We start from the raw sequence: 27,768 nt of genomic DNA on the forward strand, positions 1-27,768 counted from the left end.
AGATAAAGTGGCTAATAATCACATGAAAAGTTGTTAAGCATCAGGGAAATTCAAATCAAAATCACAATAAAATACTTCTTTGCACCCCCTGGAGGGGCTATAATTTTTAAAAAGACAGATAATAACAAGCATGGGATATGATGTGGAGAAATAGGAACCCTCATACATTGCTGGCAGTAATGTAAAATGGTACCACCACTGTGGTAAATATTTACTCAAATAGTTAAACATAGAGTTAACATATGACCCATCAATTCCACTCTTAGGCATCTACCCAAGAGAAATAAAAACATAGGTTTGTACAAAAACCTGTACATGGGTGTTCATAACAATATTATTTATAATAGCCAAAAAGTAGAAACAACACAGGGTCCATCAACTGATAAATGGATAAACAAAATGTGGTATATCCATCCAGTGGAATATCACTTTTAAAAAAGGAATGAAATACTAGTACATGCCTACAACATGGATGAACCTTGAAAACATTATGCTAAGTGAAAGAAGCCAGACACAAAAGGACAAATATTGTACATGATTCCATTTATATGAAATGTCCAGACTAAGCAAATCCATAGAAACAAAAAGTGGATTCGTGGTTGCCTAGGGCTGTGGGGTGGCTAGGATGAAACATAGAGTGATTGCTAACGGGTACAAGATTTCTTTGGGGCATGACGAAAATTGTCTAAAATTGACTGTGGTGATAGTTTCACATCTCTGTGAAATACTAACCAAGGAGAGCACGAGGTTGTCCCTACTGAGGCTAGGAGGCCAGGCCATGCTGAGGGCCCACTATTGAGAGTACAATCCCAGAAGTAAAGGTAACCTTAGGTGTCACCTAGGCCTACCACCCATCTGATACACAAATCCTTTCCACAACTTTTCTTCTGCCTAAACCCTGCAGCAACAGGAGCCTGCTCCCTCTTGGACAGTCCTAACTAGGCAGATATCTGCCTGTTGATAGCCTCAGCCACCCACCAGAAGCGGTATTACTCTTCATCCACTTTTCCATCTTTCACATATTCAAAGACAACTCATATTCTCTTGAACTCTCTCTTCTCCAAGCTAAACATCTTCAGTTTCTTGTACTATCCCTGTATAATAGAACTTGACATATATCTCTACTAAACTTCAGCTGGTTAGCTTTGAGTCAACATTCCTGCTTCTTGAGATCTTTTTGGAACATGGTTCTGTCACCTTCTAGGTATTGTATCTGTAAATAATTTTATAGCTGTGTTTTCATCTACAGCCTCACAAGAAGAAAAATAAAGGTTGCCTATTCTGATTATTTTGTCATTTGTTGGGACATTTTTTTTAATGGTCCCACTTGAGTGTCTATCATGTAGACTACAGACTATTGGAGTTATAGTAGGAGTTATAAAGACCATCTCATCCAACTATCTCATTTTTCAATTAATAAAACAAAGATCCATTTCAAGGAGTTAGTAGGTAAGGTTTCAAGTCTTAGTTCTGCCATTCGCTCGGAGTTACTTTACCAGTTAATTGCTCAGCTGGGATAGAGTTTTCTTCCCTCTGTATGATACTCTTCTCAGACTCACGTTCATTTATTCACACAACAAATATTTGTTTAACATAATTTTAGAGCAGTCCAGGCAACAAGTAACGGTATATCAGAGTAGAGTGATGGAGATAACAAGAGAAGGAGGTAGATGAATATAAGAGATACTTAGGAGGTAAAATGGACAGAATTTGGTGATGGATTGGTGGGGGAATATTTACTGACTGAGTGAAGGAGGCTGAATCTGCAAATGAGACGGAAAGGAACAGCTGGAAAGGATGGGGGCAGGGGGCGGGGGGGGAGGACAAACAGAAGAGGATAGTGTTATGGAATCCAAGAGAAGGGAATAACTCAAAAAAGATGAGTGATCAATAATGCTGAATGCTACTGAGGGACCAATGGAAAATATCTATTTGATCTAGCATGGAGAGGTCATTGGGGAATCTGGTGTTTACAGAAGCCAGATTCCAGCCAAAAGGGAGGAACGACAATGGTACATGCAAAAGCAGCATTTTGGTGTCCTATGTGCCACACAGCTTTCTGTCATGCACAATCCACTCTAGCACAGTATTCAGAGCTACAGTCCTCACCCAGGATCTGCCAGTCTAAGGAAATAGCATAAGCACGCCACAGAGGCCAGAATCCCAGCCAGAACTCTAAAAGAGCCATGATTCTTGTTAATTGCAACCTTAATTAATAAGCAACCCAGCTCAGTGGAATAGTTAACTATTACTCCCATTTTTATAGAAGTTGAATGCAAAGGGTTTGCCCAAGGTCATCTATCCAGTCTGTGGTTTAAAAAAAAAAAATCCAAATTCCTAAATTCTAGTCTTCAGCTGAGTTAACCATGCCAGACGCTGAGTTACTGTGTGGCCTTGGAAAAGTCACTTTCTCTCTGTAGGCCTCAATTTCCCCAACTGTAAAATGAACAGGTTTGACTAGATGATCTCCATGTTTCCTTTCAGTAATAAAATTTTATGTTTATTCTAAATTTTCCTGATCCATACCTTTGAATTTTTTGTCTCCTGGGACCACTAACCTAATGAGATTTCCATCCCTTAAGCCAGAATTAGATTTTTCTTCAACATGAAGATGAACAGTAACCATACAGGTCTACCCCAAAACTAACTATTCTGGACTCTAAGTATTCACTTTCTTAGGACACCACATTCTGTATAATGAGAAACCCCCTTGTATCCAATCTACCTACTGCCTTGAACTTCCTCATTCTAGAGCTAAAATTGCTCTTTGCCTTTCTCTCCATGTTTTTCTTTGGAACAGCCTGGAAGTCAATTCATTCTCCAGGTAAAACTCCATTTAGTTCAAGCCTCATGTTAATGTCTGTTGGAGAGCATCGAAAGACTTTCTAGATGAGCATGAAAAAGTCGTGTTTTTCCCTAACATGTTTTCAGATCATCTCCTTTCCATGCCTGACTGATGGACAAGTGCCAGGACTCATGGAGCCCAACCAAGCCAGATGTCTCCTCCCTACTAAGGCAAGACCTGCTCAAAAACTGAGGATGCCCGGAATGAGGCTTTCCCTACTAGCACCCCAGCCTCAGAAACGGCTTTGCCCCAGAAGGCCCACAGACCGCTATGTAGATAGAGCCCAAGCCCAATCAGCCTCCCAAGAAAGACCCTGCCAGCAGGGACAACTCTCACCATTGGGCATGAGCTCCACCACCAAGGTCGGGTAGGCCATGTTGGTACAGCCAACCTTGGTGCCGCAATATTTCTCACACTCCGAGGGCACAGTGCAGGCAATTTTGTCTGAGGAGAGATGAAGAGTCATGTCAGCAAGCAGACATCCGGGAACTATTTCCAAGATTCACCTTCTTAAGACAGGGCTTCAAATAGGATGTTCCTGCCCATGGCCCTGACATGGTTCCACAAAGAGCACAGCTCCCACTAAGCCCTTCCATGCCATCCCCCTGCCCTGCTGGTTCTGACCATTCCCAAGCTCTGCCTGGGGAGGAAAGACAGTTCCTAGGCAGATGAGGGAGAAGCAAAGAAATGCTTACGTAGGAAAGAAGAGGGCATGGTCCTCAGACTTTAGCTAGCTACTCTGCTCAGCAGTGACTGTGTTCTTGTTTCTCCTGAAGATCACAGTGACTTGCTGTTCCTTATTTTGAGGTTTGTTTTCAACAGCTCTTGCAAGTAGGGTTGAACATCTAGACAACTAAGGGAATTCCCCAGTGGGAGGAATGTGGGGTAGAACTTCCCAGATGTGGAAAATCTGGGCTAGAAATAGAAAGGCAGTAACCTGGGAGGGGAAGGGGACATGACCTAGAGACTTGGAGGAAGTTCTAAAAACTTCTATAGAATTCAGATCTACACGCATTTATTAGGTACTTACTACAGGTAGGTCATTTAGTGCTGCCCCATATAGTACCAAATCATCACAGCACCACCTCAAATATTTGTCTGTGTGTTATATCCATTATACTTTAAAATCTTCAGTTAGATATATTTTTCTCGTGACAGGTGAGCCAGTATAGGAGGGTGAAAGCACTATTAGGAGCATGTAGCCAACGGCAACAAGTGGCCCCAGACTGTCTTGTCTTCATTTTGGAAGGTGCTCATCAAACTTTCACTCTGTGGTGCTCTCTTTTTGCCATTATTTTATATTCCAGGAATCAGTTTGGACCTATGATGGCTGACCGAAAAACACACGCAAACGGAAGTGTAGGAGAGGCCACAAACAGGCCAAGGAAGAATCTAACACCCTGGATAGCAAAGTGCAAGGCTCGGGGCCCCTTCACAGAAATGGTCCAGGAAACAGGGCAGCAAGCAGTCCTGCGGTCCTTTGACATTAAGGGCATCATACATACTACTATAGCCTGGGGGTTGGGGAGAAGACAGAGCAAAAAATAAGTAAATATTAGCTAGAAGAAGCTATAGTTGGAGGCACGTCATGACTTCAGAGAATTTGCAAAAGGGGAAAAATAATTGCCAATGTAAAGAACCAGAGAACACAACTCCACACATTCTGTGGCCTCAAGTTGCTCACTGTCTGGGGCAGGGGGATACAATAATGCTTGGTAATCATGGCAAGAAAAGAAGAGGGCAGAAAAAAAGAAACAGGGACCTACAGGACTTTAGAAGTGACTTGGAGCCAGGAAAATGGAAGAGAGAGGCCAGCAAGTCCAGCAGAAGGCATCACCTGTGTACAGGATGCGGCTGATCATCCCTGGCATCACCATGAGGAACATGGGCAGCAGCTTCAGGTACCCACACATGATGCAGCCAGCCTTCACGTGTGACATGTTTTTGGCCGAGAGGCACCGCTGCACAATGACCTGCCCGGGAAAGCCCAGTGAGGGAGGGGTGTAGGCAAGAGACCCCACAACAGGCTCTAACCACCCCAGCTTCCCCCACCATCCCGGGTCTTTGGCCTGGCACTCCGATGTCACCGAGGCTCAGCAGCCCTCAGACCACGCGAGCCCTGCCCTACCTTTCCCAGCCCCACAAGCCACAGGCAGACAGGAGTCTCTGTAGCACCCTGGGGAAGACCCTCTCCTCCCAACACATCCAGCATGGGTACCTGATCTGTGCACCAGTACCACAGGGCGAGGATGGACAACCCAAAGATGAGCCCAGGCCATGGCAGGTCTCCCTTGAGAGGATCTCGGAAGATGTGGAAGGAGTCAGCCCTTGGGGTGTAGCATTCTTTCTTGATGGTGGTGTTTCCATCAGAAATCACAGTTGGAATGGCATTCATGTATTTCGTCATGAAGGCATCATACCCTCCCACTTCGTGAAAAGCTGGAAAACAGTGGTAACATAAGTCAACATCATGAAACTCTCAACTCTTCATAGCAGTTTCTTCCTGTGGATGCCTGAGAAACCCACAGCCAGAGCCCTCACTGTGGGGTCTTGGGCAAGTCATTGTCCCATTCTGGGCTTCAGCTTTCTCATCCATAGAATGGGATTATTAACCCTGCCCAGCCCCCTCAGGGGGCTACTGTGAGGGTCCAAAGCAACAACCTGTGAAAGTACTCCAACCATAAACTCCTTTACAAAGGGAAAGTATTTGAATTATTAAAAGAAAGACCTTGCTTTTGAACCAGATTCAAAGACTCTGTTTTTCCCCTCACCCCCTGCTATCAGCAGTGGCCTTTGGGATTCTGGACACAGACACAGATTAGGCCCCCAGTCCCAGCAGTGTGGTGGGATGGGAAAGAATGGGTGAGGAAGTCTGGAGCCCTGCCACCTCTTGGCTGTGGGAATAAGGCATTCCAGACCCTGTGCTGCAGAATAAGGCATTCCTTTCCCCTGCTCCAGACCCCTGAGGACCACCGGGGAAAATCAAATGGAAGCTCTTGGAAAACATTGCATAGAGAGAGGATAAGAAGCTTCAGAGGACACACAGAGAGCATAGGACCCCTTAAAAATAAAATGGCATTTTATGTCCTCCCATAACAAGTACCTCTATTTGTAGGGTTTCCAATCTTGTCCTTAGGATTTCATAGACAAATAAAATTTCAAAACTGAGAGGACGGGGATTACAGAGTGGCTGATTTTTTTTTTAACATCTTTTTTGGAGTATAATTGCTTTACAATGTTTTGTTAGTTTCTGCATATAACAAAGTGAATCAGCTATATGTATACATATATCCCCATATCCCCTCCCTCTTGAGCCTCCCTCCCACCCTCTTCATCTCACCCCTCTATGTGGTCACAAAGCACCCAGCTGATCTCCCTGTGCTATGTAGCTGCTTCCCACTAGCTATCTATTTTACATTTGGTAGTGTATATATGTCCATGCCACTCTCTTACTTTGTACCAGCTTCCCCTACCCCCACCCCCACAGTCTTCTCAAGTTCATTCTCTACATCGGCGTCTTTATTCCTGTCCTGCCCCTAGGTTCATCAGAGCCTTTTTTTTTTATTCCATATATATGTGTTAGCATACAGTATTTGTTTTTCTCTTTCTGACTTACTTTGTGGCTGATTTTTTAAATTTTACCAAATCAGGAAATAAATAAGAAAATGGTCATTCATAAAAGAAAGGACATTTAACATCAAAATGTAGATGACATAATCTGAGATTTAAGATGCAACATTTAAATATATTTAGCCTAATAGATATTTAGCCTTATCCTTTTTAAGTCCAGTTTCTCTGTGGAGAGAAGACCTCTCGTGACATCAGCGGCCCACACTGGGGCCCACTGGCCCAGACTGTCTAGAGAGGGCAGCAAGGAATCCAGGTATTGTCTGGGCCGGGCCCAGCCTGAAACCTCCAGGGCTAGGGAAGGTGTCCCTTGCACACCCACAGTGACTGCCAATCTAGGCCAGTCTACTCCCCTGGGGAGAGCAGAGCATACCCAGCTCACTGTCTAGGACAGCAGCAGACAGGGAGGCTGGACTCGTTTTTTCTCCCTGGGCCTCTACCTCTGCCCCCCGACCTCCTCAGCCTGCCCCAGCCCCACTTACCAAACCCAGTCAGGATAAAAGACCCCACCAGCATGATCACCGTCTGCAAGGTGTCCGTGTAAATCACAGCCGCCAGGCCCCCTGAGCAAGCAAAGGAGACAAGGCATCTAACCTCAGGTAGGAGGGCAACCTGTCAGCCCACCTCTTTTCCCCACCCTCACCCCCACCCGCACTCCTCTCCCTCTGCACACCTTCTGCACCCCTCAGTCTGCCTTCCTTTCCTTCCCTCCCTTGTCCTGTTACAGAGGTCTGCCACCCAGCATGTTCCAGTATCTCCACTTTTCACAGAAATGCTGGAAAGGCCTTGGGGAGAGAATGTTTCTCCCTATTTGAGGACGGAGAGCTTGATGTGACTGCTTTAAGCCAGGAAATGGCTATGGTGAGAAGCATCTGCGCAAACAAAGGCAGGGAAGAGCAAAGAGCTGACATCTCTACAAGATGTCTGGGGACATAACCAAATCAGTCCACTTTCTCTTCTCTCAGGTCATCTGAGTAACTTCTTATCCCCAGCGCCATGGGGCTCCAGCTGGGCAGCAAGCTCCATCGCTGGCCCTGGCTCCCCTAACTGGGCAGAGCAACCTCTGCAAAGGTGCCCCATGGTCACTAGTGCCGCCGGCTTCTCCGGTCACCTCTGGAGCCTTCCTCTAAGGTCTCTGTGTGTCACTCCCTCCCTTCCTCCCTACAGTGCCTCCCAGTCCCTGTCACATCAAATCCAAGGCCTCTGTCTGGCTTCCAAGGCCCCCGCACTGTGACCCCACTTGAACTATCAGGTCTTGGCATCGTCTACACCCCCCACCCTCAGCTACCTCCCATTGATGCCCCTCCTCCAGCTGAACTCATCTGCTTGCTCACCCTGCCCCGGCACTGCCACTCCCATTCCTGACTCCATTCCCTTGCTCACACCTCTCCCCGAGCCTGGCACTCCCTCCCTGCTTCTCCCGACTCAGCCAAGTTCTCTCCACAACCTGCAAAGCCAAACCCTGTCCCACCTCCTGTAAGAAGCTGTCCTGACTGTTCCCACCAGCACTGGATTTTTCTGGGGCCACCTACAACTGTTTCCTCGAACTGTTTCCTGGGTGGATCTCTTCCTTGAGAGGAGAAGCCACGTCTTCACAAGTGCCTAACCCCAAGCTGGGCTTGGGCTGAGTCATTCGAGGGGACTCACCTGTGATTGTGTAAAGGGCAGTGATTACCAGTAAGATAAAGATGGCCAGGTACAGATTCAGGCCCAAGGCCAGGTTGATGAATATGGCCCCAGAGAAGATGTCTGCCTGGAAGGAGAGAAGAGGTGGGGCTGGGGAGAGAGGGGCCACTGGCTGCAGGGTGCACGGGGCCTGGCTGAGGCACGTCAGCGGCAGGGACGAGGGAGGAGAACTTGGAGGGGTTAGCAGAAGCCGACTCCCAAGTAGTGCCGATGCCTGTGATTTCCGAGGCTCCACGTTGGCCCACACCCCTTTGCCCTTTGGCTGAACTCCCACAATTAGAGGTTCATATTTTTATCCCCAGTTGAGAATATGAAAGACAAGTAGTGTACAATTCCATGTATACAAGGTTTCTAAAATAGTCAAACTCATAAAATCTGAGACTGGAATGGCTGTTACCAGGGGCTGGAGGAAGGGGGAGTTATTAATCAACAGGTATAATGTTTCAGTTAAGTAAGATGAATAAGCTCTAAAGATCTGCCATGCAACATCGTACCTAGTCAACAATATGTATTATACACTCAAAACCTGTCAAGTGGCTAGAGGGCAAGCTAAGTGTTCTTACCTCAATAAAATAAAAATAAAAACAAAAGGAGGACTTTCCTGGTGGCACAGTGGTTAAGAATCTGCCTGCCAATGCATGGGACACAAGTTTGAGCCCTGGTCCAGGAAGATCCCACATGCTGCAGAGCAACTAAGCCCATGCACTACAACTACTGAGCCTGCGCTCTAGAGCCCATGTGCCACAAATACTGAAGCCCACACGCCTAGAGCCCGCGCTCCGCAACAAGAGAAGCCACTGCTATGAGAAGCCCATGCACCACAACGAAGAGTGGCCCCCACAAACCGCAACTAGAGAAAGCCTGTGCGCAGTAACAAAGACCCAACACAGCCAAGAATAAATAAATAAATTAATTAATTAATTAATTAAAAAATGATATGAATACCTGAGAGTCATGCTCTATTCCTAAATTTCCCAACAAGATTTATTCAAGATGATAATAGATATTACATGATAAAAAAAAAGAATTCCATAGTCAAAGAGGTCTGTGAAATACTGGATTAAATAAAGTTAAAGCAGTTTCTTTACCACACAACTTCTCTGAGCCTCTAATATACTGTGAATCCCCAGGAGGAAAACATAGTAAATGACCCTTCACAAACTTATATAACTATGGAACTCTGTTTGCCAAGGAACAACTATTAACACCTTGAGGTTCCTCCCAACCCACTTTGTAGACTGCTGCTCTAGGCTATTATCCTTCATTTACACCTCAGTGTAAAAGGTTTATCTGATCTATTCCCAAAAGCAAGTTTGAGTGCTGGAGTCCATGAGAGGGAAACCCCGCCTCACCCTGGAGTGGAGAGAGATGTTAGCTACATCATAATTTTATCTCCTCTGCACAGATGGGATCCATCTTGACTCAGACACAACCAGAGCATCACCACGAACCTCTTGTGTGGCGGGCTTGTTGATAGGTGGTTTTATCTAGATTATCTCATGTAAATTTAGGGAGAATTGCTCCCTCTTCACCCCCAAATTCACCAGTTCTTGATGCAGTTCTTTTTCTCCCTGCCTCATTTAGCTCCATAAAGAACCTTCTACTTGGCTGGATGGATATATGGCTATACACACATCATGTAGTAAAAATATTAAAAAATAGACCAGAAGAATACATACCAAGTTCAAGATAGTGTTTACCTTTTAAGAGGGAAGGAAATAGGGTCAAAAGGGTATAGATAAGCCTTATCTGTTATGTTTTATTTCTTTTTTTAAAAAATGATAAGCTGTTTAGATCTACAGAATCCTGGTGGTGGTATTAGTATAGTACTTTACTGTATGTTTGAAGCATTTCATTACTTTTTTATTTATAAAAATCAGGGACTGGATAGGGAATATACCACCAACTTTGATATAAAAGAACTCTCCTCTAATCCTATGAGATCATTTATTTCACAGCTCATCTCAGATTGCTCCTTCTCTAAACTTCTCTTAGCTCTTAATAAAGAAGAAAAAAAGGAAAGAAGGAAGGAAAGAAGGGAGGTAGGGGAAAAGGGAGGGAGGGAGGGAATAAGGGAACAAGCAAATTTCCCCAGTGCTGCTAAGCAAAACTAACTTGAAGTGAACTAAACAATTATGGTCCTCTAGGCCAGAGGTCAGCAAACTTTTTCTGTAAAGGCTCACTTCATACATGTTTTAGGCTTTGCAGGCCATACAGTTGCTTTCCAACCTGCTCAAGACTGCCTGCCGTTGAAGCTTGAAAGCAGCCGTAGATGATACATCAATTAATGGGCATGACTGTGTTCCAATAAAACTTTATTTACAGAAACAGGAAGTTGGATTTAGCCCACCACTTTGAAAGTCTGGCTGAACAAGCTCCATGGAACTCACAGGGGACAATAAATACAGATCCAGTTGGAAAACCTCTTAGAGTAACAGTCTCTGACCATAAGCCTTGGGTAGTTTGTTTAGTCCCAGCTCTAATGTTTGAAATCCTGGGATTTTACATGTGTTCATTTGCTGCCCATTCTAGTCCTAGTTGTATCTGAGCACCCAGTAGATCTTGCCTGGCAATGAGGTTTGAGATGGAGAGCCCCATTACTCAAATTTCTCTTTCCATTTGTGAGTGAATGAACCAGGTGATAAGCATTCAAAACTTAAGCAAGCTCTGAAGCTCTTATTTTCACCCAAGGATCCAAAACAGATAGCATAGTTGCTATAAAAGTTTATTACAGTTGTGATCTGTGATAATAGCCCCAGGAAATATAAATAGGGACATTTGGTCATCACATGTAATTCATAAAATCTGAGGCTTTATCTCAAGTGATTGTGCACATTTGAATAAGACAGATAATGCCAGGAAATTTTACAGAACAGAATGCTTCTCCGAACTTGGTAAGGCAGGGTGCTGGGGTGGAGTGGGTGGGCGGGAAGGAGCCTATAAAATTCAGGATTACATGGAGGAATAATCAAGTCTGGGTGGAATAATCAACTCTGAGTCTCAGAAACCAAAAGGACATAGCCACAAGACGGCAGCCATAGTCAAGACTCCACACCACCCCTGTTCAATGGCCTGGGCCACATCTGGGACTCTCCACCTGAAATGCATTTCACTTTTTCTCTCCTATCAATTACATGCCCACTGGATCCCTGCATCCTCCCAAAGCCTTCCTGGTAGGTCCCTGATTGTTCCCTGTCTGGACATGGATATCACAAGGCCACTCCTCTCTTCTTACCCATGCCTACACACACACACAACAATAGTGATTAATCTCTGTTTGTGTGCAATGTAAATACTTGATTACCTTACTTTGTTAACTAACAATTCTTTCCTTTTGTTCATAAGCCCTGAACTCGTGTATCTTAATGTGAGCTCCTAGCAAGTACAGTCAATATCAGTGTAATCCTTTTAAAGATTTCATGCTCTGTGACCCATGGTGAACCTGAAGTCAGCCAAATTTACAAAGTCTTGCCTGTCTGACCCTTCCCTGTCCTTCCCCACTGCCTAGATGTCCCACCTTCAGATCCCTTATACACCCAGTGTGCAGCTGATGTTCTCCCTTTACAGTCCTCTCAAATCCTACTCTCAGAAACTCATTTAAATTGGAAGGTCACTTAACTGGCTATTTAAATTTTCCCCAAGGTCTTGAATTTTGACTTGTTTGTACTGGACTTAGAAGGCCAGGGGACATAATGTCAAAAGGTTTTGATTCAGTATCAAGGACTCTGCTTCTCAATCTAGTTCTGCTAATGTTTGACCCCACAAAGCCCCTTCTCTTCTCTGTAAAAGGGGAGCATAGATCATAGAACTAGATGATCTATCCTGTTATCCTATGCCTTCATCCCATCCAAGCACAGAGCAGAATTGTGAGAACACAGACACTGGGACTAGAGAGACCCAGACTCCAGTCCTGGCTTTGCAATACACTAGCTATGTGATTTGGGACAAATTACTTAACTTCTCTGAGACTCAGTTTTCTCCTCCATCAAGTGGAAAATTAAATAAAAATCTTCACCTGCACAGAACTCTTATGAGGACTGGAGATGGAATAAGTTAAGCCCCTACTGGAGACTAAGTAAAGCTACTGGCACCAAATAAAAGGCAGCTATCATCCTTCGTGTGCATTATTCAAGGGTTTGCTGGCTCTGGGCAGCAGGTGGAGCTGGTAGGACATTGGGCAAGGCCTCCAGTAAGGAACCGCAGAAATCACACAGAAAGGGGGCAGACCATACTAAGTACTGTTCAAAAGTAAAATTCAGAAAAAGCCATCTGCTGGGGGATGGACTCCATCAGGGTCTGAGCTGAGGGAGGCTGCCCCTCAGGTACCTGGGGGCTCCCAAGTCCAGGGAGGTTTAATCAGTAACCTGAACAATAGGTGAGGTAATTGGGAAGGCAGGCAAAGATGTTGAGCAGTAAGATTATTTTTATGACTACTGCTACATCAGCTCCAAGGGCAAAGCTCAGCCAACAGACTTTCACCGACCTGAACTGTGGACTTGGAGAAGGCTTGCTTCCAAGAAAGGGAATCCCAGTGCCCTCCTCTACATGCTTAGTAGACAGGTGCTATCTCACAAGCTGAACCAAGGAGCAAGGAGCAGTTCCCTCACCAACCTCCACTAGTGCCAGGGTCACCTCCCCACCCTCTCACTTACATTCCTTTTCTCCTCTTGCACCTGACCTTCCCTGCCTCAGGAAGCCCGATTTCTCTACCCCTCCCAGCAACTCCCAGTCCAGGCTATGCACACCAGTCTCCAAGGAAATAAGACTGAAATGCCCAGGGTTTTCATCTTGTAATTAAAAACTACCCTGAAGGAAAGGAGGAGAAAGTGAAGGAGGTGGAATCACCACATAGGCAGGGAAAGCACACAAGCACCAGTCAAGGGCAGTAGCACTTTATGTCAGGAAGCTGGGCAGGGAGGGAGCAGTAAGGCTGGGTGTCAGTCCCAACTCCAAGACAAAGCCCAATCCCGGAGCACATGTTCCCACTGAGACCATTCAGTGGGGACATGAAAGTCTCTTCAACAAATGGTTCTGGGAGAACTGGACTTTACTTCACATCATATACAAAAATCACTCAAAATGGATCAAATATCTGAATGTAAGAGCTAAGACTATAAAACTCTTAGGAACAAACCTAGAATTCAATCTTCATGATCTTGATTTGGCAATGGATTCTTAGGAATGACACCAAAAGCATGAGCAACGAAAGAAAAAACAGATAAATCAGACTTCATCAAGATTTAAAACTTTTGTGCATCAAAGGACACAAAAGAAAGTGAAAAGACAACCTACAGAATGGGAGAATATTTGCAAATCATGTATCAGATAAGGGTCTAGTATTCAGAATATATAAAGAACACTTTCAACTCAACATCAAAAAAGACAACCCAGTCAAAAAAAAAAAGTGTATGCATGTAGAAAGTAATAACATAAAAGTGAAAAATTATTGTGGTAGGCTGAAGAGATATATATACGTTTCCTCTAAAGAAGCAATAGTCAAATGCATGTGTAGATTTCATTTGAATCCTGATTCAAACAAATCAACTGTAAGAAGACATTTTTCAGATAATCAGGAAAATCTGGATATGGACCAGGTATTAAACTACTTAAATTAAGAAATTACTATACATTTTGTTAAGCATGATAATAGCACAATTGTTAAGTTCTTTAAAAGTTAAAGGTGCATTCCGAAGAATTTACAGTGAAATGACATGATGTCTGGGATTTGACTTAAAATACTGTTGGAGAAAAAAGGTGGAAGGGAGAGATGAACCAAGAATGGCAAAATATTGTTCATTGTGAAAGCCAAGTGATGAGAATTAGGTCCATTAGTACTCATTATACTATTCTATCTCTGCTTGTGTATGTTTGAAATTTTCCAAAATTAAAAAAATCGAAAATGTTATCTAATATTGTTGTTTTCTCACTTTTAAGTAATCAGGGCAATAAAAGCACGAGCTGCTATTTTTTCATTACCCTACCTAACTAGAGGAGAAGGCTCAGTTCAGATCCAACTGACTCAGATTTCAGCCAGGGCAGATCTTTTACGAGTGCTGAGATTGGTCCAATCTCACCTTTAGTGCTAGATGAGGAAGGACAAGAAAAAAGAGGAAAATTGACGATAGTCAATGAGATAACCCCTCTGATAGAGCAGTGAGTACTTTGTAACTGCTGGCTAAGGGGGAAAGCTGGAACCACTTCCTATGTGAGCACAGAAAATGCCATTTCTCTCTCTGCCCTTGGATTTGGCAATGGATTCTTAGAAATGACACCAAAAGCATGAACAACAAAAGGAAAAAACAGATAAACTAGACTTTATCAAGATTTAAAACTTTTATTCATCAAAGGACACTACCAAGAAAGTGAAAAGACAACCTAAAGAATGGGAGAAAATATTTGCAAATCATATATCTGATAAGGGCCTAGTATCCAGAATATATAGCCTTCTTCTCTAGCTAGGTTAGGGTGCTGAAGCAATCCAGGGAGCTTCTTACAGGGAGCGTCGATGGTTCTCATGTTCATCATCATCATATCTTACATCCCAAAAACGTTTCATGTTTTCAAGAAAATCCATTTGATCCTCACTACCACCCAGGGAGGTAAGCAAGGCAGAATTTTTATCCCCATCCTACTCACAAAGAAGCTAAGCTCCAGAGAAGTAAAGCAATATGCTACTGGCCCCAGGTCACCGCTGGCGAGCAGTAGAGCAGAAGCCCAGCTCCTCCACAACCCCATGCTTCCTCCAATTATTCTCCTAGATAGTTTTCTTATCAAGATCCTATTTTCTTTCTGTTATTCTTTATTCACATTTTCCTTCTTTAAAATTTTTTTTTCCACTGTTGCTTTAACCTTTATCAGACTGACAATCTCCTTAGGGGTTAAAAAAAAAATTCCAGGCAAGACCTATAAGCGAACTTTTTTCTTCCTGCCATCTTTTGGACTGTCAGGGGGAATATATCTCAGAACTTCAATGATTTCCTGGGTCTTTCACTTTGTTTTGTTTTACCATCAAAAGGAGTTGACTTGAACATTTTCAAGAAAGGAAGAGAAGTAAAGAAGGAATTCAAGTCTTGCTCCAGTGGGTCAGCCAAGAGCTCTGCACAGCTTTCAAACACACTGCAATGGCCAGCCAATCCCTGAGAAATCTCAGCTCTGCATATTGGGGCCTGCAGCTCCAGGTTGGCAGGGAGGCAGGCTAAATGGAAGGGGGTCCACCCCAGTGGTTGGGTTCAGAGAGAGCAAAAATCCCCTGGAGGGTTAGCAACTAAAGGCCCAGGGAGCTGATTCTGAATGAATATAAGAAGGCTTGTGCAGTGAAAAGGACAGTGAGCTGGAGCCAGCAGTCTGGGTTCTACTCCTGAGCAAGAATCTCCATGCCCAGAGTTTCTGTTTCCCTGTTCACGAAGGAAGAGGGGGAATCTCTGAGTTCCCTTCCAGAGTTGCCACTGACTGCCCATGTTTAAGCGCATCAGAAATGTCACTTGGAGCCAGATTCTGACCCTGACAGGGCATAAAGGCTTACAACTACCTCTAAGGTCGGGGCCAGCCCTCAGGCATCCCTAACTCCCTATTAATCTTCTGTTAGAACAGAAGAACAGCTTTCACTGAACCTTCTTGAACCGTTTATGTCTTCAACCTTCCCCACAGTAGAGGATAAGGAGTTCCATGTGTTCACTCCTTGATGTGTGAAATAGGACTTTACCCTAAGAAGCAAAAAGGCCTAAGGGACCGAGTTAATGGAAACATATAGCACTGCCCTTTGGTGGGCCAGCATATGGTGAGGAGCGAGGGTAGGCAGGTTCTGAGACAGCCAGTGCTCAGCCCCTAGGGCGGAGGACTCACCGAGATCTTGGTGAAAATGTACAGCAACAGGGACAGAACAGAGAGGTAGACCTGGATCCGCTTGCCTCCAAATCGCTTCCGCAGGTACTCTGGCATCGTCACCACCTGCATGGGATGGAAGGGCGGTCACTGCCAGTCTGAGTGATCAGAAGGCCCAGAGCAAGCAGAGCAGAGGCATCCACCCCGGTGTCAGAGGTATGATCAAGGGTTAACCGTCATTGGTCAGAGAAGTCTTCAAGGTGGCCAGATGTCCCCATCCTCCATCCATTTGCTCGTCTCAATCTCACATGCCCTACCACTGCAGAGGCAGCTGGGTAGCATCCCAGGACATAGAAGGGCCCAATAAACAATTTTTTTAATGAACACATGCCTGCACATAACCAAGAAGGCAGATCCTTGCCCTGAAGGAGGAGGGGATAGATAAATAGATAGATAGTCCTATACAAAGCACCTTCTGTGAACAAGACATCATAACCACGGTGGTACCTTTCCAGTGCACCAAAAAAGGTGTCCACGCTGGGTGTGTGCTTCACCCTGCTCTGCACATAAGCCTTGCCAAGGACTGTGGCTGCAGGCCAGCTCAACTGCTCTCCCAGTTCCTTTCTGCAAATTCCAACCACACTCTGTCTCATGTTCTCAACCCTGAGCCTGCTGTCTCCTGGAATCAGACATGTATCACCAGCAGTCCATGAGCCTCCAGAAGATGCAGAGTCTGCCTGTGCCTCTTTCTTACTGATTTCAGCTCCTAATGTATAGACGTACACATGGTAGGTGCTCATTATATCTCAATGGACAGATGTTGCTAAAGCTCTCTTATGTAAAATGTCAGAGGTTTAGTCAAGAGACCGAGCATGCATTTGGTAGTTGAGTACCAGATGCATGCTCAGCAAACAAAGGCTGCTGATGTTTTTAAATAAAAGGAAAATATGGTTCTTTTTCTCATGTTGCTTCTGTTCCAGGGGCCGAGGCAGACAGTTACGTATCATGTGCAAATGCACGACAGTGCCTTGCAAGTATTCACCCAGACCGAGGGGATGTGATGCTTTCAATGCTGAATAGAGTGAGGTTGCTTAGGAGGGCTTCCCAGAGGGACAAGTCGTGGCCAAGTAGATCTGTTGAATGCCCCTGAGAGCAGTCAGGAACTTTATAACCCAGGAAAGAGAGACAAGTCATAGGCTCTTATCCCAGAAAGTCTCCTCTGCCCTCCAGGAGGACCAAGTTCACACAGATATTTGCCAGCAGGAAATATATATTACATAATAACAGAGCAAATACTTACCCCTGCCTTAATGTAAATGGGGACAAACACCCAGCCCAGCAGAACCACCAAAAAAAGGGCCTGAAACCAAAAAAGAGGTGGAGTCAAACCAGGAGGAACCTTAGCCCATCCTGCTGCCTGCAGGGCTTGCAGCTGCTGCAGACCATCCACCCAGCATTTTCTCTTTGGGCTCTGGGCACAACTCCCTAAGTGGCCATCAGTGCTTGGAGAAGGACTTTGATGCCTGATTGGTCCACAGGAACAACAGCTGGGCAACAGTGTAGAGGAACCCGGGGGGCTACCCACTGACATCACAGCTCCTTTTGCCTCTTCCCTGGTTTACAGGAGTAAAATACCATTTAGAGAGCTTTAAAAATAAATAATAATAATAATAATGGAAATCTGGTGGTATTTCCAAACCTCTGATATGGCTGAAAGGGTACAGGAGGGGTTGGCTTTTTAAAAGAAGAAAGAAACACTATCGCCATCAAATCAGTGATTTCTCATGGTGGAAGGGGAGCAGGACCCTGGGGTTCCTGAAGCTGTGCCCCTCATCCATCTGTACTCCAAGGTGGCCCTGGGAGGTTCTCTAACATCTAGAACATCTCTGAGTATAGACTGAGCTGGCTGACAGCTAGAGATCATTCCAGCTCCAGGACACAGTGTCTCTGATGTTACTCACGTTCCATTCAAAGCCCCCAGTGGCGATGCCTGCAGCTGCTCCCGTTCCCGCCAGTCCCACAAAGTGGCCGCTTCCGATGTTACTGGCGAACAGAGAGGCTCCAATCTGGAAACACAAAGAGAAGGTCGGGTGAGGACTCCATGCTTCACCAGGACTCTCAGGGGTGGACCAAAGATAGAAGAGACATGACATCCAAGAGAAGGACAAGAAAGAGCAGAGGCCAGCCAGAAACTTGACTATGCTGGAGTCTGCCGGGACCACTGGTTCAGAAGGCAGATGTGAGGACTTGGGTAATAGCAAAGATAAAAAGGAGAGGACTGCGGAAGGAGTCGTGGGATGTATCCCCAAATCAGAACTCTGTGAGTCCTCTGTGAGCCCAATGCGCAAGAGTCAAGAAGGCATGGGAAGCTCCACAGCCCGACCGGCCTCCTCTGGAAGTCTCCCCAGCGGCGGAGGGCTCAGGAGCAGGACCTGTGCCATTCATCTCTGTGTCCCCCAGCACTCCTGACTTGGCACCTTGACCAATACAGGATCTCAGGAAATGTGGACAGTTTTTTTGAAAGAAATCATTTAAAAGGAAGCTTCTGGACGTCAGTTACTTGACACTTGTCAAAGAAGGCAGGGGGTAGAGCCAATAATTTCCAAGTGACTCTTAGCTGTTAAATTCTGTAATCCCATGAGCTCCCAAGTAACAAGAGATGCTAATAATAACTCTCTAAGTCGATATAGTAGTTATTTTGGCCGCACCACGTGGCTTGTGGGATCTTAGTTCCCCAACCAGGGATCAAACGCAGGCCCCGGGCAGTGGAAGCATGGAGTCCTAACCACTGGAACGCCATGGAATTCCCTCGATATAGTATTTTTATTTTTTTACAAAGGTCCTATGGATACACGCACAAAACACTGCATTTTTCAAAGATATACATATGTCTAGAAACATAGGTTAGAAGACAAATTGGAAGGACATATACTAAATACCCAAGAGTTGACGCCTGGGAGAGGAAAGGAGAATGGGATTTTTGAATAGGAGATGAAGGAGAAAGTATCAGGTGAAACAAAAGAGGGATTTTGAACTGACCAATCATGGTACCGTACCATCAACTCAACCGCCTCTGAGGTCCAAGAGAACTCCAAAAAGTTCTAGAGCTCTTCTGTACCCAGGAGGAGAAGGCATAGCAACATTTGATGATCATCAAACTAGTATAATTATCCCCAGTCTTGCTGAGCAATTGGGGGAGGCTGGTAGTTATTTGTCTAATATCCCCAATATGGTTCAAATTTGGAACAAAACACATATTTCCCAAAAGGCAGATTACTCCAAGAAACTGTCCTAACTGTTCCTTGATATAAAACAGTGGGTGCTTAGTGCCATATGCTAAGTCAGAGGAGAGGGAGATCTCTGAAGGCTGGGCCAGGAGGTCTCCAGAATGATAAGGAGACAGTGGTGTAAGTGCCTTCATTCATTCACTCAACAAATATTAACTTAGTACCTACTCAGTGTGTTAAGTGCCATTCTAGACACTGGGGATTCCTGTATGAAAAGCACCACCACCAACAACAAAAAAGATCAGAGAGTGGTTAAGTGCTGTGAAGAGAATAGAGAAGGTGTGATAGATAGAGTGACTGCTTTAGTCTGGGAAAGGTCCCTCTGTGGGGTGACCTCTAAACTGAGATCAAGATGATAAAAGAAGTCAACCATGCTAAGATCAGAGGGAAAGCTTTCCAGCAAAGAAAAGGCCACCCCCCCACACCCTCCCAAGTGAGAAGGTCATCATGGTTGGGAAGCAGAAAGAAGGCCAGAGTGGCTGGAGTGTGATGGGTGGTGTGAGATGAGGCTGGAAAGTTGGGAGGCGATACATCACGTAGGTCCTAGCAAGCCAGGATAGGAGAGTGGATTTTACTCTGTCTGATGGGAAGCCGCTGGAGGGTTTCAAGCAGGGGAGGGAAAGGATCTAACTTGTTTTTAAGTATTGCTCTCAAGTATGTGGAGAGTGTATTGTTGGGGGCAAGAGAGAAAACAAAAAAACATGTGGGAGGCAGTTGCTGCCTGTAGGTAACAGGGGATAGCGGCTTGGTCTCAGGTGGTGGCAGTTGAGACAAAGACAAGCAGAGAGATTGGGGTACATTTTAGAAACAAAGTTGATGAGCCCTGTTGATGTATCAGACGTAGGAAATGCGGGAAAGGGTAATCAACGGTAACCCCTAGATTCAGGACTTTAGTAACTGGGTGGACGTCATTCATTAAGAAGGGAAACTGTGTACTTTGATTATTGCTGCTTAAGAGTTTAATCTTTTGTTATCTGTATTTTAAAGTGTGTTGTACAACATATGCATGCTTGCCTTTGTTAAAAGAATAGGACCCAGTAAGCTTTGCATAAAGAAGTAAATAACCATTGGCTCTGACCATAAGTGGAATTCTCATTGTGTAAAAATTCTATTGATCTAGACTGCATTTCATCCTCATTATAGCACAAACAGTAAAATGCTTTGTGATGCAGAAGAAGAAGGAGGAGGAGGAGGAGGAGGAGGAGAAGGAGAAGGAGGAGGAGGACAAGAAGGAGAAACTGAGAGGAAAGCAGGCTGTTTAAACACATCCACCTCCTTCCTCTCCTCACAGCTTGGTGGGGATAAGAATTCACTTTTAATCAGGATTCCCTTCTGCATGTAGCCTGCCTGTCATTACACATTATCTTTTTTTTTTCATTTATCATCTCTCACTTGATAAATTATTAAGCCTAATGTTATACTATTAAGAGCATAATTACTAGTAATGATTAACTGCATTAGATTAACCTTAAGTTCAAGAATTTCTCTCCAAGATCCCCCCAAAGGGGGACAGTGGGCTTTAAGCAGTTGTAGGCTTTCCTGAGGCAGCCCTTCACCATCTGATGGAATGGGGGCCAGGGGAGCTTTGCGGGTATTAGTCCAGGTTCAGTTCATTTCTATCATGGTCACTACTGTTTTCCAGTCGCTCACCTTGGCCTCATCCGACCTCCCCCGCTTCGCCCCGTGACCTGCACTCAGTCATTTACAAAACCCTGACTCTGCCTTCACAATGGCATAGGCAGCTAGCACTTTTTACATCGCCCTTGTACAGGCTGTCATTGCTTCTTAACAGGCTTCGAGGTGCTCTCCAGTCTCCCCCCACCCACATGACCTCTCCAAAGCACAACTCTGATCAAGTCACTTCCCTATTCAGAGACCCTTCCGGACCCCCAAATGAGCCTGCCAAGCAGTCTTTCCTGGCAGTTCCGGGTTTAAAGATGCAGTCCCAGGAATTCAGCAAGATTTCACACTAAAGTTCCCTCCAGTGAGAAGGCAGCATGAGCTTAAAAATTAAAGTTTGAATGCTCTCTTGCCCTCTTCCAATCTGGGTTATCATAACATCTGCAAGCCTCAATCTTCTCCCATGACAGGGTTGTGCAGGAGTCAAAGGAGATTATGAATCAGTAATGACACACTCAGCGGGCCCTCAATCAGTGTCCTTTCTTTCCTCCAAGAAGACAGTCACTTCACCCTCAAAGACAGTTCACAAGAGCTACAATGGACACTGTTATGGACTGAACTGTGTTCCTCCAAAATTTATATGTTGAAGTCCTAACCCTCAATGTGACTATATTTGGAGATTGAGTCTTTAGGGAGGAAATTAAGATTAAATTAGGTCATAAGGGTAAGGCCTAATCTAATACGACTGGTCCTTATAAGAAGAGGAAGAGACACCAGTTCTCTCTATGTCTCCGTCTCTCTCTCTCTCACTGAATGTGCACAGAGAGAAGGCAGCCGTCCACAAGCCAGGAAGAGAGGTCTCACCAGAATCAACCCTGACAGCACCTTGATCTTGGATTTCTAACCTCTGGAACTGTGATAAAATAAATTTCTGTTGTGCAAGCCACTCAGTCTGTTGTGTTTTGCCATGGCAGCCCAAGCGGGCTAATACATACATACATCATTGCTTTATCACCTACACTCCTCTGACAGGTTTTCACACCACCCTTCCTCTCACTGGAGCTTGTTAACAATGCTTTCATCACTCTGACTTCCCAAAAGCCCTCTCTGCCCACACCTCACCCATGTTCATGTCCACTTGGGAATCATGCCCCATCTAGGGAGTGACCTATGAAGCATCTTGTCCTTCTCTGTAATTTCCTCCCACATTCCTTCTCAGTTCAGGATTTCAGACTTCCTCTGAAATGTTCCCAGCTTGACCTTGCTTCTGACTAACTTCTTTCCAGGCCTTCCTCATTCTCTGATGGGGCTCAAGAAGCCATTCCAAGTATTTAGATGGTTTGCTGTCACAGTGCAAAATGTGCTGGGTCTGACCAAACCCACCAGGTTTCGCAGCATGGTAATTGGGGAAATAATGTAATGTCATTACATTACAAAGAGAAAAAGACTATGTTCTCCTTTGACTTTAGGGAATTCACAATCATACTTTACTGCCTAAATTTCCTATCCTAGATGGTTGGCAGGAGGGAAAAACCTAGGGAGAAATTAGAGAATCACAGAATCTTCCAGAACTGGATGGGCCCATAGATGTCACAGCTTGAATCCCCTCGGAAACACTCCACCCCCCCCCCCCGCACCAAGTGAAGGTCAGCTTCTGGATGTGTGCCTCTAGTGACAGAGAATGCCCCACCTAATGAGGCAGCTGAATCCATAGTGGAACAACTCTAATGGTTGCAAAGTCCTCCTTTACCTTGAGCTTAAATCTCCCCATTTAGTCCTACTTGTGCCCTCTACAGTGCAACAGAACAAGTCAAATCTCTCTTCCACAAGCTAGTCTTTCCAGTATCTGAGGACAAGGGTTGTACCCACCCTCAAATCTTCTCCAGGCTAAGCTTCCTCTTCTCATGTGTCTGCTCCTCACTGGTGGCCCTTGTTGCTCTCTCTGTTGCCCTCAGCCCCACCTGTGTCCCCAAATAGGTCTCAGACCCTGGGCCTCTAGACCAGTCCAGACATGGGTTGTCCGGAGCTAAGCAGGCTGCCCTTCTTGACTTACCATCTGTTTTTAACATCATGTGGCTTCAAATACTTTTAAACCTGCCTCTCAGCCATGGGTCTTGGCAGTGCTGAGGACAAAGCCAGTCCCTCTTATTCCCATCACTGTCAGAGAATCTGCCTCTAAATTATCTGGACCATTTAACAAGAATAGATTTCCTCTCATTGCAATTTAGATTCCTGATAATGTGGTTTGCCTTAACAATACAGTGGCTCTATCACTTAAATTTTTTTCACTTCAATCCCTCCAGGGTTTGGCACAAATCTGATGTTTTCCCATGAGCCTTCTCTAAAGGGAAAACCACTTAAACCACAAGGAAAACATCTGGCCAAATTCATTTCCCCATACCAACTATTAATGTCTGGAGTTGGAAGCTAGCAGGGACTGCATCTACCTCTCAAACCAAAGGCAGACAACAGTCCATCTAGTGATCGCTCCTTCAGTGCTTAACTCAGCCCTAGAAATGGGCTCCCTAAACCAAGCTACTCACAGAGTGCTCTGCGGGCCAGAAGCACTGGCTTCACCCGGGAGCTTAGGAGAGCTACGAGTGCTCAGTCCCCACCCCACACCTACTGAATCAGAGAAGTAAGGGTAGTTCTTACACACAGTGAAATTTGAGAAACCTGCCCTAGACTGCACTGAAAGTCACTGTTCCTTCTTAAACTTGTTTTGACCTCTCTTTGGGAGCAGAAGCCAGCGACTAACTACAAACTTGGGATGCTAAGATGAGAACAAAAAGTTTGGGGTGAAAGAGGCTCTCTCTCCAAAATCCCCTACTGAACTTCCGGAGTTTACCATGGCATTTGGGCCACCCAGTGGGAGACACTGTCACTTCTCTACATGCCAACATATAGCACATGGACTGAAACAAGCTTTGACCAGTCTCACTGGTGAACCCCAGACCCGGCAGGCTCAGTTAAATAAAGACTTCCCAAGTATCCTCATGCCATAGCAAAGTTACTGAGACATTTCATATGGAAGTCTACAGAAGCCACTTAAAGGCTTTGTGGGAAATCCTTCCACAATTTGTCTCCTCAAGAGAGGGGGTTATAAGAGTTCCCAGAGGATGACCTCAACCACCAGAGTCAATAAATATTGCCGACTGGAGGGCTCCTCTGCCCTGCCATGGCATGAAAATGGGAAGAGGAATTACAGGCTCTCAAGGGTCTCTGCAATCTAGCCTCATCCTCCTTCTCCAATCCCAGCAGCCCCTCCACACTCTTCCAAGTCCTGTATGCTCTAGCTAAATCACACAGACCCAGCCTCCTGGATATGCCCTGTGCTTTCCTACCTCCTGCTTTTGTTTACACCATTTCCTTCTGCTTGGAACTCCCTCTCCATCAAGCTCTACCTGCAAAAACACTGTCCCAGTGACCAAAGGGAAGCCCAGTCCCATCTCTCTGCTGACACCTTCCAGAACCAATCTCTTCCTCCTCTGACCTCTTACCCCACCTGTCGTCTGTTGCACTCTCCTGGTGCCTGTCAGGCCCTATTTTGGTAACTGCTTCCGGACAAGTGTTGTCCCCCAAATATCCTCTAGCTCTTGAAGAGCATTTCTGCTTCCACTTAGCATAGGACCTTTCTTGCACATGGCAAGCACTCAGTGAAAGTCTGCTGAGTGAGTGAGTGAGTGGGTGGGTGAGTGACAGCAAATCCTTGGAGTCTCCTCTTGGGGAAATGACAGGAACCATGGTGACCAAATGCGTTTGAGTTGCATTTATTCCCACTGGCTGCATGGAGTCGGGACTCTTAATGCGGACATGCCAAGGACGGCTCTCTCCTGAGGAAGAGCAATAAACCTGTCCTGCCAGGCCCACAAGGGGCCCGTTAAAGACAGTGGGGCTGACTAGAAACTCTAAACTGCTCTGAGATGTCAAAAGGGTGACCTGTAAGCTCAGTGTTAGTGAGACCAAGACCTCAAGGGGAATCTGACCTTGAGGGTTAGTCTATCAAATAGGCAAAAAATTTTAAGTGATAATATTTGGTATTGGCAAGTAAATAGTCTCTCCCACATAGTTCTGATAGAAATGTAATTCTGGAAAGCAGTTTGTTGGCACAAATCCAAAGATCATCTCCTTCCACCATACGATCCTACTTTTAGTATTCTATCTTAAGAAATTATCAGAGATGCAGAGAAAGTCTTATACGTAAGGATTTTCTTAGTATGTTCAATGCTACCTTATTTACAATACAGGAAAGTTGGAAACAACATCAATGACCAACAATAGGAAAACCACTGGATAAATTAAGGTACATACTCAGGATGAAATATTACACTGCCTTTAAAATTATAGCTTTGAAGAATTTGTTATGAGGAGATGATTGTGACAAAAATGTCAAATAAAAAAACATACAAAGTTATATACCATATGATCCCCAAATTTTTAAAGATAGATAGATAGATATAGAGAGATATCCAAATTAAACAGTGATTATCTCTGGAAAAAAAAACACTAAGTGTGTTTTTGTATTTTTCTAAATTTCCCACAATGAGTATGTGTAATTTTATAATCAGAACACAATTCTTTAATACCTTTAACAATAAAGGGCAACAATTCCAGGGTGGTCTCAGATTAACTTGTAGAGCCTGAAGTCTTAGAACAAAGCATGCAGGGAAGTTATGTATTTGTTTTTGGGGTTGTAGAAAAAGACATGAAAATATCATTGAATGCTAATTGAAAACTATGTTTTATATGACATAAAATAGAAAATAGGAAATATATGGGAAAGCCTATTACTTGCCAACACTCAGTCATCTGATGTTAGAGCAGGGATTACCTTGGAAATAATTAAGGTCAACCCTATTCTTTCAAGTGAAAACAAAATTAAAGCCCAGAGGAAGAAAGTGATTCAAGTTTACACATTCATTTTTTCTTTACTTCCGCACCCTTAGCAAAGTAAGATAGTATGTGAACACTCAGGACCACGAGCTGAAGAGTCAAGAATTGCCTAAAGCAACAGACAATGGCTCTGTGTGTGTTCCTAGATTTACCATCAGAGGTAGCCACTGGACTGAAAACAGAGTGCCCTGTATATGCCTTGAAAGCATAGTTAAACGGTGTGCCTGCCCCCCACCCCACCTTCTTCCCCTCCTATTAAGCACACTGAGAGGCTTCCCACCCAGTTCTAATCTTGGTCCAGTGGTTAGGACTCTGCGCTCTCACTGCCGAGGGCCCAGCTTCAATCCCTGGTAGGGGAACTAAGATCCCACAAGCCATGCAGTACGGCCAAAGAAAAAAAATTCTTGGCTCTGCCAGGACAAATTATGTGACCTTGAGCAAGTCATATTACTACACTGAGCCTCAGTTTTCTCCACTATAAACTGAGGATAAGAATCCTTCTTAGCCTATTTCACAAGGGTGTTCTCTGGCTTAAATGAAGTGACACGTGAGAAATCTTTAGGAAAGTTTTACCCCACAAAGCCATACTAATCAGAAGAAATATTAATGATGCTTTTACATAGCCCGTGTTTTGATGGAGTTCCCTGAATTTCCTTAGACAGAGTGGTCATTTTCTCTTGGAGGGAGCAAGATCTTCATAGCTCAAATGGAAAATACACTCAGCTAATTTCGGGGAACCACTTTCTTTGTTAATGGATCATATAACACCCAGAATGTCCAGAGCTCTGGAGATGGCTTCCTGTTCTCAGCTTCTGTCTTTCCTTTAAGGAATGCTACCAGGATATCTCAGGGCCTCCTCTCCACTACTCTGGGCTGTGCTGGATGCCTCCCTCGAGATATACTCAGACAGTGGTTCTCAAACTTTGGCATGCACCACAATCTAGACTCAAAATACAGGATGTCCACTTAAATCTGAATTTCAGATAAAAGAATACATTTTTTAGTAAAAGTATGTGCCAATATTGAGTGATACATACTTATACTAAAAAATCATTCACTGTCTGAAATTCAGAGTTAACTGGCCAGCCAGTATTTTTATTTGCTAAATCTGGCAACCCTAGTCAGAATCACCTGGAAGATTTGCTAAACCACAGATGGCTGAGCCCGATCCCCTCAAGTTTCTGATACACTGGTCGAGGTTGGGGTTGGAAATTTTGCATTTCTAACAAGAATCCAAGTTTTTTTTTTTTTTTTTTTGCTGCTGCTGCTGCGGATACCACACTTTGAGAGCTCCGTCCTAGGAGAATAAGAAAGGGAGAGAGGATGACTAACTTACAGTGCCTCCTTGGAGGCCAAGTGTTGGGCCAGGCACTTCATTCACCTTTTCTGATCATGCTCACAACAGTCTGTGAAGTGCATATTGTTCTCATCTTCATTTTACAGGTAAGAAATCTGAGGACAAGAGCAGTGACGTGATTTGCCCAAGGTCCCACAGCCCAATGTGACTTCTGTCCAAAGGACAGAAGAAGAGGCCAGAGCACCACACTGTCTTTCCCCCTTCCTCCCCAGACATTCCCTTCTGAACTTCCCTGAAGGGGCACAATGCAGTCAGACCCCCCAGCCCACCTCATTGACTCATTGTAAATTCAGGAACAGCATGTGTGTGTCTGCGTCACACTTGTATTTCGATACTTCCCTCATCCTCTGGGGAACTGGTCTTTAATCTAAATTAACATCTTGGGTCAGGTGGTGGTGGTGGGATGAATTGGGAGATTGGGATTGACATATATACACCAGTATGTATAAAATACATAACTAATAAGAACATGCTGTATAAAAAAATAAAATAGAATAAAATTCAAAAAAATAAAATAAAATAATTTTAAAGACTCCAAAGAGTTTATGAGGATTATATCTATCTATATTTATATTGGAGATATAAAATGAGAAATTGAAAGAATATGTATTTGTGAAATCATTTAAAATAAC

At 44.6% G+C, this 27,768-nt stretch overlaps 1 protein-coding gene across 1 annotated transcript in view; it reads right to left on the reverse strand.

Annotated features, from left to right (window-relative positions):
* SLC5A1 (solute carrier family 5 member 1) overlaps window positions 1-27,768 on the reverse strand; it is a 54,563-nt gene that overhangs the window by 12,996 nt on the left and 13,799 nt on the right. The window contains exons 3-10 of the mRNA XM_067700130.1: window positions 17,941-18,045; window positions 17,280-17,339; window positions 16,001-16,105; window positions 8,120-8,225; window positions 6,955-7,035; window positions 5,064-5,284; window positions 4,683-4,818; window positions 3,182-3,289 (exon numbers count right to left, since the gene is read on the reverse strand). Coding sequence (XP_067556231.1) covers window positions 3,182-3,289; window positions 4,683-4,818; window positions 5,064-5,284; window positions 6,955-7,035; window positions 8,120-8,225; window positions 16,001-16,105; window positions 17,280-17,339; window positions 17,941-18,045 — 922 coding nt within the window. The remainder of the gene's footprint in view (window positions 1-3,181; window positions 3,290-4,682; window positions 4,819-5,063; window positions 5,285-6,954; window positions 7,036-8,119; window positions 8,226-16,000; window positions 16,106-17,279; window positions 17,340-17,940; window positions 18,046-27,768) is intronic.

This window comes from Pseudorca crassidens, chromosome 12 (assembly GCF_039906515.1).
Source record: "Pseudorca crassidens isolate mPseCra1 chromosome 12, mPseCra1.hap1, whole genome shotgun sequence".
Lineage (NCBI taxonomy): Eukaryota > Metazoa > Chordata > Mammalia > Artiodactyla > Delphinidae > Pseudorca > Pseudorca crassidens.